The 12,314-nt window shown below is 30.5% G+C and overlaps 1 protein-coding gene across 1 annotated transcript; it reads right to left on the minus strand.

Annotated features, from left to right (window-relative positions):
* Positions 1–2,563: 2,563 nt before the first annotated feature.
* On the minus strand, positions 2,564–10,080 carry LOC109341303 (CO(2)-response secreted protease-like). Its single transcript, XM_019579180.1, has 11 exons — positions 9,863–10,080; positions 9,667–9,770; positions 9,333–9,430; positions 7,493–7,654; positions 5,679–5,790; positions 5,015–5,552; positions 4,805–4,905; positions 4,359–4,601; positions 3,982–4,096; positions 3,642–3,858; positions 2,564–3,321 (listed from the first exon to the last, which is right to left on the minus strand). The coding sequence occupies exons 1-11, from the start codon at positions 9,947–9,949 to the stop codon at positions 2,771–2,773; spliced, it is 2,328 nt and encodes a 775-aa protein (XP_019434725.1). The 5' UTR covers positions 9,950–10,080; the 3' UTR covers positions 2,564–2,770.
* Between the last annotated feature and the right edge of the window lie 2,234 nt (positions 10,081–12,314).

Below are 12,314 nucleotides of genomic sequence, written 5' to 3' on the forward strand. Positions count from 1 at the left end.
TAATTAGTGAATTTTTTTATTAAAAATAAAATTTATAGTTTAATCCATTCAAAATAATATTATTGAAAATTAGTTAGATTATAAGATAAATAAGGTAGAATAATATACTTAGAGAAAAAAAGAGAGGAGAGTTTTCTTTACATTGTGAGGATCTGGATCCTGTGTGTTGGCTTAGATGAATGGAGGACACGTGTCAGTCTCTGATTGGATGAGTGGAGGATGACTTACACAGATGCACACGTGGCGGCTTGTCACGCGCTGCATGGGAGGTGCATAGAACCATGCGGTGAACTCGTTCGCAGGGAATCCCCTGTTCCTCACAGGTGCAGTGATTCAGTGTGGCACAGTGTACCGTAGCTGTGACACTTTTCTTGGTCTGATTGGCTGGATCTGTGGTCAACGTGAAGGAATGGAAAGTAAGCAGATTTGACTGCTGTGATTCAACGTCTACGCAAGTGCATGGGAATAGCATGAACCTGCCTGCACTGGATCGCTCTGAAAGTAAAAGATAGTCTTTTCTCTCTCTTAGTGTAGATGACTTTTTTGGCAGAGTTTTGTAGTGTTTATAGTGTCCAACTTTTTGTTTAACCTAAGCTCTATTTATAGTGAAAATTTAACCACCAAATCCCTAAAATTAAGTTAATTTAACCACCAAATCTCTCTTAGTGTAGGTGACTTTTTTGACAGAGCTTTTTAGTGTTTTCAGTGTCCAACTTTTTGTTTAACCTAAGCTCTATTTATAGTGAAAATTTAACCACCAAATCCCTAAAATTAAGTTAATTAATATCTCAACTTTGTTAACCAAATTTCTTGATTTTAGGAGACTAACTAGCACCGATTTGACCACCTATTAATTGTTAGTTTTTTTTGAATTCAAATAGAAGTTAATGTGAATATGTCAAGCATCTTTATCTAATTATTTTTATAAATTAGAAATATAATTATAAAAAAACCATAAAATAGTTTTAATTATTTTTTAATTAATTTAATAACATAATTTCGAAAATACTAAAAATAAATAAAATAAAGCTACTTTGGATTCAAATTTCGGTAAACCTAATCACTTGGATTTAGGAACCCTAATGTCATTGATTTATTTATTATTATTTTTTGAATTTTCAGTTAACTTAATCACTTGGATTTAGGAACTTGATTTTGTTTTGTTATATTTTCAAAAATAATTATAAAAGATTCATAAAAATAGTTTAATTATTTATATTCATCAAATATTAAAATTTTGGAAAATGTCAAAATAAATATAATGAATTTAATTTATTCTTTTTATTTACAAAGTTTTTTGGACCTTTTTCTGGCCGGACAAATAGACAAAATTGGGTGTTCACAAGTTGTAGTTCAGAAATTTCAAATAATGAATAAATGACAAAAATATACAAAACAGAAAAATCATTGTTTATTGTCTACCTATAGGAATAATACCAATGTGATTCAACCTTTGATATTGTCAGATGTCCTTATAAATCAGAACAATAATTTTCAGTCAATATGAAATGGATAACTATCTCTTATACGAAGTATTTCTTCTTCTTTATTTTATATGCAATACAAATTATTTGTCTTTACTCACTCTATAATTTCATAAGTAGATTTTAAGTCTAGCACCTTTTCTTTCCCTACATTTTCTAATTGTTTAATTCCCTATATGAATAATATCTTAGAATGTGTGTTGTGATTTTCTATCTTAAAATGTTTATATATGATAATTTCAGTTTAGGGAAAGATATGAGAAAAATATTTCAATAATATGAGAGAGTATTAGGAGGGTATCATATTTATAATTTATTTTCATAAATAAATAATAATTTTAATATTTCATAAATACACATTAATGAAGTATTAAAGAATATCTTAAAGCAATTGAAGTATTGGTGTTTCATGGGGATCAGTGGATCACTACACCATGTGAATATTTTTTTTAAATTAAATTCATTTTGATCCTTATAAACTTTTGTGTGTATCAATTTGATCCTAGGAAAAAGTGCAAAAATCAAAATTTTAAATATAGTTGAAGAATTACATAAAAATATAATAACTCAAATTATAGTTTAGCATATGTAATTGGAATCCCAGTTTAAAATTGTAAATGTAATTTGATTTCTTTTAGAATTATAATGATTTGGAATTATAAGTTTTATGTTTGGATTATAATTTTTTGTATAGTCTTCCTTAAAATTAACAATAACAATTGTGATAAGGGCATGGAGATCCTCTCCAGGATTAAGATATGTGACAAAAAAATTATTTTAACGATTATAATTACATGTTATTTTAATTTTCTATTAAAAAATAAATAGGAAATCTTCAAAAAAATCTCATCCTCATATTCCAGTACTGATAGTATCAGAGATGAGTTAAACTCGTGATAATGATATGTTGGTAATGAGTTTAGGGACAAGGATCTATGTCTAGGAGGTGTTAGTGCATATATTGGGTGTTAGTGCATATATTGTTCCACAAGTTGTCTCATTCCCATGTACCATCAATTTATGACTGGTTCAAAAATTGTGGAATAATATATATACACCCGTCTTAGTTGTGGTTAAGGCAAGGTTGTGTCAATTATTTCCCAACATAAAGCTTCAATGGAGTCTAAAATCCTCATTCCATTAACAACATAGTTAGTTGTGTGTGTGAATGGGTTATGTGTCTCTACCTTCAATTATATGAAATCCAAAAATCTCATAACAATATACAACATTACAACATGAAGTTGTGTCTATGTGTGCTATTTGTGTTGTTTGTGTGTACAAATTTATTTAACATTGACTGCAAACACTGTATGAACATAATGTCTACCACCAAGCCATGTTATAGTTCCAAAATTGTATCCAGCATGAGCCTCTTTGCCATAGAATGAAACCTTATAAGAGATTCTTCCAACACCCTCAGAAAACACAAGTTTATTGGGTGTGACATTAACAACTAATCCCTCAGGTGAAAGCACCTTTGCATTATATGTAGCATTAAGAAGTCCTACATTGGTAACTGTTCTTGTTATCACTTTTGCTTTTTGTTCCCTTTTGAGTGTTTTTATAGAGATTGATGGGTAATTGATGTTGGAGATAAGATCTTCAGAGGAATTTCTTGGGCATTTGATGTTAGTCTTAGACATCGACCTTATGTTTTTCGGTGAATAGCCATAGTAACAAAGGAACCTGATGTAGTCTTTCATATCTGTTTCGAATACTAAACCAGGATTTAGAGCTCTGAGTGGATTGATTTCCCCAACTCCCATTTCATGTGGGTTGGAAATGTAGTTTGATGTGTTGGTCACTGGTTTCCTCATGTTATTATAGGTTGTAGCTGAAAAACAGAACACAACAACATAAGTAACACTTCTATTTTTATGTCTCATAAATCCTTAAAAGAAGGAAAAAGTTATTTGTGCACCACTTTTACAATAGTGATCAGAGTGCAGATAATTGGTGATCAGGTATATTTTGTGGTGGCTGAAGATAGTAATCAATTACTAGTATGCGATGATGACTGCATTATGTGCTAATCGGCATGTATTATGTGGAGTCATGTGGATTATATAGTGTTCGGTATAGAAGTGGTGTGTAAATTTCGATATGTGAGTAGCGAAGTTCTTAAAAGAATTGAAGAAGGTTTAGGTCCAGAACCTGTTGTCATTAATGCTGATTTGATCATTGAAGGACTCCATTTTCGATGTATCGATTTAATAAATGCTGCAGCACCTGTCACATGTGGGCAAGCCATAGAAGTGCCAGATTTTATGGCAAACATAGATGGTTTTTTCCCAATTGGCACACTTCCTGGTTCATTACTTGGTGGAATCATTGCAGCTAAAATGCCTGTGCCTGGAGCCATGACATCCGGCTGGACAAATAGATTTGCTATAATGTCAAAGTAACAAAGAGTGCATAGTTCTCAAGATACTTATATAATTCTGCGTTAATGGATAAAACGAACTGCGTCTAGGAACGTAGGGAAGAAACATACCTTGAGAATGTTTTCTGTACGACCCGAAGGACCTCTGGATGAGAAAGATGCAACAATAGGAGAAGGCCTATATCTACTAACTTCTGATGTTGGAAGAATTGTTGCAGTTGAGTTCCTGCCATGGAGGCGTGATAAACTTAGCATATAGCTAACATGACATTCTTAAACGTTTTTACATTAGCTGTTATCTGTTTAATTTAACTGCACACTGCTATTTACCATCTTGTTTGCACATAGAACAAGGAAGCTACTCCAAATTACTAATCAACATTATGGTCATAACTACATCTCGGTTCGAACCCTGCTGAGAAGTCCACTAGAACATAAAAGTTACTTTAAATCACTAATTAGCATATGTTAAATTTGACAAAACTCACTTGGTAGAGTTTATGTACTCAAGGATCTGATGCCCTTCAAGATTGCCAACTTGTGAAAAGGGAAATACATCTGCATCAAAGGAAACATCTTTGCTGTCCTCGTCGATGAGTATTATCCCAATGGCTCTTGCATCTTGTACAACCAGCTTCTTGATTTTCCTTGAAACGGTTGGATATTCATTAACACAAACAACAATGTTGCCTGCAGTCTTGTTATAATCGAGAGATCCGGGATAACAGTTCCTGCATTTCGGTAAAAGTTTAACATAATTATTTGGAATACTAAGTGCCTTATAGTTGCTGTAACTAAGTACGAGTGCTCCTAATATATAATGTGTAAAACCATGACTTAAGTTTTCTTAGTATTAATGCTATTACCTAGTAGTATAATGTACTAGTAAGATATAATTTACACCAACAGTAACAGCTTCATTTGGATTAGGTACCTAGCTTCAGAGGCAGGTACAAATTTGGCAGCAACTTTCTCCCCAAAGACAAGAGGATACATCTTTGAATGCGTAAGACTTGCGAAGTTAATGCCGCTACCCTAACAACATAAACAAAGGTAGAATAATGTTTAAGGTACATTATTAGAAATCATGCTAATAAATCTACCATTCTTTACTTGGCTTGAAAGCATAGCAAAAGAAACTTACTTGGAAAGTTTTCCCATTTCCAAGGACAATAGTTGATTGGAAGTTCCTATCAATATTCGAAGCTGCAACTGTAAATATCCATGGTGCAGTGTTCACAACCGTATAAGGATCCGGACCATCATTCCCAGCTGAGCATACCACCATGACCCCCATTTGTTCTGCATGAAATGCTCCAATGGCTATGGGATCATCTAAAAAATCTGATTGGAATAGTGAGCTAAGTCCAATAGAGATTGAGATTATATCTACACCATCCCTAATAGCATCATCAATAGCCTTTAGTATCGTCGCGCCGGAGCAGCCTTCTTCAGAGCATGCTTTATAGGCAGCAATCCTAGCATAAGGTGAACCACCCCTTGCTGTTCCTTGTGCTAAACCATAATAACTCGCATTCTCGACACGAGCACCAGCTGCTGTTGATGCAGTGTGAGTTCCATGTCCAACAGAATCTCTAGGGGAACCTCTAACTTCTGTAGTAAGAGTCTTTTTGCCACTTGATGCAAATTGGTTATTATAGTATCTTGCACCTATCAATTTTCTGCAATTGTACTAAGAGGATGAAAATGTACCATACAATAAATTTGAAAATTTGTCATTGTCAAAATATGATTTTTAAGTAGATATAAACTTTGTCTAGGAAAATTTGTAAGAGCATTATGATCACCTATTGCAATTGGATTTCTTGAAATCATGACCCTCCATGCAAACTCCTTTCCATTTTGAAGGAATGTGCCCTATACCCTCATCTCTGAAACTTGGAGATTCTGGCCATATTCCTTGATAAAGAATAGACATGGCATAACATAATTGAATAATATTCAAACAATGTGTTCATAACTACTTCGGGCATTTTTTAGTATCACCTTCTTTAGTTAAATCTTTGATCAATATCCTTGGGCATTTATTAATATTTACTCATAAGTAATAAGTAGCTGGAGATGATTGAAGCTAGAAAAGTACTATTGAGAAATTCATTTCAATGCTTTGATGCAAATGTGGGGATTTTTGTGATAAGTTTCAAGGTAGGGTTTAATTCTTAGGTATCGTATTAGATCATGTTCAGTTTTTTGAAGTAACACTTATTAGGAGGGACAATCACACATTATGAAAATGATTAGTTTTTTTACCATAAGATGAGTGAATACCAATGATTATATAAATAAAAAACTCAATATTGAGCATTACTAGAGGTCTGCATTTGTAAGGCCAACCTTAGGTCATAGCTTTAAAGATAACAAATGGTAAAATACTACACACTAGCACATGAATGCACCAAGATAATAAAGTAAAGGTTCCAATTTGCACATGGTGATATTTTTTTTATACTTGTTTTAGTTAGTGCATAAAGTGATGATAGTTTAATTGAAACGCCATTGCTTGTTTTCTCTCAAAACGAAAAAGATGTGGGTAGTTGAGGGACCATAATGAATTACCATTACACACTATTGACGTTGATGCTGCAACTGCCTATTTGCCTCAGCCACAACAATATAGCCAAATAGTGGTGACAAGTCAATTTTCATGGACACCATTTCCACAAAGTTTTCGTTCAAGATTGACTTTAATATATATATATATATATATATATATATATATATTCATGGTATAATTTCTTTTGCTACAATCAATATATCATTCATCATATATTAATTATTATTAATTCTTAAATAAAATTAATATATATGAATGATGAATAGTTTATCGAAAGTTCAAGAAAATTAGACCAACAATATATAAATATTAATTTTTTGAAATTTATGCTGCACTAGTTCTAGGAAAGCCTTTCACAGTGACATTAACTTTAACTGGTGGGCAAATAAGTTGTAATAAAACTTTTGGAAAAATGCACAAACCATTTAAATTTTATATCTAATTATAATGAGCTATTTTTTTTATAATTATAATAATTATTCCTTAAACTTTATTTGTTAGTGAAAATAATCCTTATATATAGATAATGTTACATTACTAATAATAAAAAATTCTCACTAATCCATTTTATAATTTCTACAATAAGCTCAACATTTTTTATTTTAATATTTTTATATATCAATATTGCTTTATAGTCACATTTTAATCATGAAATTTTTTTATTCTCTTCTTTTCAATCAATTATAACAATTTCTTTTAGTTATTGAAGTGGTTGACATATTATTATTATTGTGAGTCTAGTGATAACATACTAACAAATAAATTTTAATGGTTAATTAGTAAGAAAAAATACTTCACCATATTAACTTACAAAAAAACAAAATTTATGGAGGTGCTATACACTCTTCTTAGAAACTTCAGGACTTCAGGTTAGTAAGAAAAATGAAGAAAAATGGAAATCTAAAAAGACATCTCACAAGTGTTTTTAATGGTTTTTTGTTTTCCTTTTTTCTTTCTTCTCCTTCAACATTCAACTCTTAAACTATGATTAATTATCTAATTTAATAGTATAAAATGAACTTTGATTTAGTTTTTGTTATATTTTACCAGTGTCAATCACGCCAATAATGATGTCACTAGATAAATGTTGTTGGTATTTAGGAGTGTCACGTTCCTTCATTCCCAAATCTGATGCAAGGAAATCCCAAGAACGAGTTGTGTGCAAATGAAGAATTGGATCTGGGAACACTGACACCACACCATCGTGACCTGTTTGCAAATCATGTAGCATTAGTTAGACAAAAACTACCCATATTTTCATAAAATTATTTGATGCCCTCGATTTAAAATTTATTTTTTAATATTCTTATTGTATTTATAGATCTTTCTACATGGTATTTTTTGTACTACTAAGGGTATAATTTACCTCTTTTTGGTTAAAGACCTAATTTCTTTCAAATTTGGTGTATATCCTTCCAACAAGTATCGCTATCAGGAATTGAACTATCGACTTTATGATCTAGTGGTTTCTTACATCATTATATCAACGTCATATTGGTTCTATATGGTGTTTATATACAACTGAGTATAATTTTAAAATTAAACCAATTATAGTGATTAATTATAAATTATATTTTTAATTCAATTAATTGTTATCAAATTCAAATAAAATATTTAAAACCAAATTATGGTTGAAACATTTTATAAAATATGTATCAGTAAATGAATTGTATTATTGTTTGGACGCTATTTAAAATGGAGGCAAGGGACTAGAAAGGGCCATGACCCCATGCCTCGTGATTTCTCTTTAAAAGATTTCTTTTTTAATTCAAATGTTATGTAATTTAATATTTAAGGACAAGTGCCTTAAAAATGATACTTCCAAATATCCAGATACGTTAGAGTTTGTTTTCTAAGGTTAATTTCCATATTTTATATACTTTAGCTTAGGACAGTCATTAATACAACTCTAAAAAAATTGGTTGTCCCTTGAATATTAAAAGAGCCATGTTAGGACTAAGGACAAGAAATCAAGATAAATAAATGATAATTTTACATAAAAATTTCTAATTAATAGTTTCAGAGATAATGAACCTTTAATTTGTGGATTATTGATCCATGAAAGAAAAGGAGAATTAAAATCTTTAATAATGTCAATTAAAGAGAGAAATATAAATGTTTCATAAAAAAAGTAAAAATATGTTGCGAAAAAAACCATAAAAAACCTTTTTAGATAATGTCTAATAATAAGGATAAAGAGAGCATTGACCATATTATAATTTTTTAACATTGCAAATTCAAAGAGATTATAAGATCATATAATGCTATGCAACTTAATCAATAGAACACTATTAATACTGATATGTAGCTACATGTGAGGGTAGTACACCCACACACTCAATTGTCGACTAAGGTTATTCCTTCAGTTTGAGGCTCGACGACATGCAAGAAATATTCATATCTCTAATGATGAATTATAAATATATTTGCTTTTTTTAACATTCATTGTTATTTTAAATTATTAATATATGCACATGCTTGTTATGTAAAGAATCCATTTCACTACCCTATAGTTATTGTTCATCTGTCTTTTACATCAATTTTAAGGGTGGTCCATGTTGGTGAGCAAAATTATTAAGTAGAGTAATAACTGATAAATAGGGTTAATTTTTGTTTAATATAATAGACATCATAATTCATTTATAAATTTCAATTTAAAGGTTAAAAGTTCGACTTTGAAAAGATATATTATTAATTATACAAAAGAAATCAACATTATAATATTAGAACACTTTTGTCATTGTGATTAGAAACCAAATGATGTTTATAAACAAAAAATAATTTGACAATGCATTTACAAAAAACAGTAGAAAAGTCAAAGAATGATGTAAGTTAGGAAGTTGGAACAGAGAAAGGAAAAAGTAGTTAGCAGACAAGATCAAAATACCAGACAGTGCAGAAGCTTCACTCTCTGTAAGCATGGCAGAGAACCCACTAAATGCATGACTGTAATGGTGGATTAGAGCAATTCTTTCACTCTCTCTTCTGAGAAAATGCACCACAAAACAAATGTTCATTTCATAACTTAACTTGTTATCAATGATTATTATATTTGAAATTCCATGGTTAAATTAAATGATTGCGAGAAATTATTACATGATTCCGACCAAATTATCATCATTAATAATATGATAAAAATGATTTAAAATTATATGATTGAGATCATTAGTCAGAACCATATAAGAATTTCAAGGGGTGATGGGGTAATCAGTAATGTATACCTTGGAATAATTGATGACAATAGCTCCAAATGAGTTGAATCAGGCATTTGGCCATTTATGTGAATGTTGTTTGATGCTGAATTTCCCATATAAACAACATGATGCTGGAGAAAATAAGAGAAGTTTGGGTTATTTTCTTCCATAAGAAAATGAAACAAAATATAATTAAGAAAGAGTAAAAATTATACAACAAAACCTTGGGAATTTGATTAGGAATTGCTTTACTTCTGATAAGAATAGAAGCTATAAAGAAGAGATGAAGGAATTGCGTAAACCACTCCATTGATGATGAGAATAAATGCTGCTAATGAAGAGAGTTGCTCATTCAATAGTCCATTTATAAGCTAAGTGAGAGTTTCACTTTAATATAAGGAGCTTCAAAAATGAAGCATGTGATGTGATGCAAGAGCATCTCTTTTGATTCTTTTACTCCTCTAATATACATTACTAAGGTTACTACCACTCCTATATATTATTATATATTAGAGTAAATATTCGTTTCAGTTACTTGAGTTTTTCGATTTTATTAATTTGATTTTCAAAATTTGATAAACCTAAAGTAATTTCCTAAATTTCAAATTGGGTCAAATTAGTTTCTACCAGGTGTTGTAAAACATGCTCAAAAGAATAATTTGACTCAAATTTGAAATTTTTGGAGTCTATTTTGGGGTTTTCAATTTTTGAGGAACCAAAATAATAAAATCAGTTTCTATCAGGTGTTGTAAAACATGCTAAAAAAACTAATTTGAAATTTTTGGAGTCTATTTTGGGGTTTTCAATTTTTGAGGAACCAAAATAGTAAGATCGAAAAACATGAGAGACTGAAATGAGTATTTACTCTATATATTAATTATTGTTATTTCTCATTATAATAATAAATGCTCTGATTTCAGTTAATTATATATATATATATATTATTTTTTTCTTTTTCTTCTACACTCACTGCTTTGAACCCTTATAACCAGTTCCTCTAAGTACTACTAGATGCTAGAATAAGTTTACCAATCATTGCTTGTCTTCAATCAATAAAAATATTACAAGAAATTTTATCTTTCTTCTCCCTTTGATATTATTGTTAAATTTGTGTCATGAAAATTAGGCACAACAGTGTGAAAGCAAAGTTAGCTAATTGTGATTTATGACTCCACTGATGAATATATACTTAAGTTGGATATAGCACTTGTCCCTTTAATATCCCTTTCCGGAAAAAGAGAAATGGCCATCATACAAGGAAAAAATTGAGAATATTTTCATTTTAGACAATTTCAAATGTTGCTATTTAGTTACTCCGGATTACTTATTTAATCAGTCAAATATTTCCCTTACAAAAGAATACCAAACTAATAACTTTGCAGCAACCAATGAAAAATATGTTATGGTGGGTTTTTAATTTTTGATCTTAGTTACCAAACTAAAAAACCTAATTTACATCTTAGTTATTCATTTTATGAAAATTTAATAGTTCAGATTTACAGACTAATTAAAATCATGTGAACCATTAGATTTTCATAGAATAGATGACACAGATGTGAACTTCCTCCTGGAATAAGTGAAGGTTGAGACAGAGAGAGATTGCACATATAGCCCTATGTGTTTGTACAGTTGTGCATATAAGTGAATCAGTTTTTCTCTTTTGTTTATAGATAGTTATAGTCATGTTGAACCTTTTTGGGTGCATCCATTTTGAACCCTTTTTTGGGTGCATCGAATTGAACCCTTTGAGTTAACAGCTCAGTGATCAATTTAATATTATCAAGTCATGTGTGTCATATTTAAGTTTCAATTAACCAGAATTCTTGGGAAAAAGAAAGAATCCAGTTAGCTGTATAGATACTCTTATTGTAATGAGAGAGGGCTATAAATGAGATAAAGCAAATGATATGCTTGAAATGCAAGTAAGTTAGTCTCTTTATGTGCACAAAAGCACAAGTCCATAGCCATGTGTAATTCTCTTCTTTGCATTATATGTTACCTTTCATTCTTTTTCTATCATTCCTCTATTAATTTCTTGATCTCCACGTATCTTATATTCTATTGGTATCTTCTTGGTTAGATATTCTGTACTAGGATCTATGGTTAAAGTTATATGTGCCGTGTGAAGAGTGCAGACTTCATAATTTTGAAACAACAATGACAATAAATTAGTAGAACAATTCTAATACACATTCTATATATTATTTTATTGGATCAAATTGCGACTGGGTAGCCTTTAACTACTAGGGAGTTCTATTATTATTAGGGCATGAGAAGATTAAAAATGTACAAATGAGACATCAAGTCTTAAACCAAAACCTTAAAGCAATGTTTTCATGCGCTTTATACTTGAATAAACACAGCTGTACTTAGAGGAGGCACGGTTTGTGTTGCTTAGTTATGAATTTTGTTCAGTGGAAATTGATGTGATATCTTGAAAAATGATGTTTTTCTTTGAAGTTTTTAGACCATGTTTTGATTGAGTAGTAAAATACATAAACAATGAGATGACATTAAGACAAACTAAGTCAGGCTCATGAGTCATGACGATGAACTTGGAAGCTGTATATAAAAGTGTTTGGGCTTACATGGTTTGATGTAAAGTAAAGCCTTACTGTGTCTATGAGACCAGAACCAACAGAATTTAACACATTCAAAGTTTCAGCATTACTCTT

This window comes from Lupinus angustifolius, unplaced genomic scaffold, assembly GCF_001865875.1.
Source record: "Lupinus angustifolius cultivar Tanjil unplaced genomic scaffold, LupAngTanjil_v1.0 Scaffold_428, whole genome shotgun sequence".
Taxonomy (NCBI): Eukaryota; Viridiplantae; Streptophyta; class Magnoliopsida; order Fabales; family Fabaceae; genus Lupinus; species Lupinus angustifolius.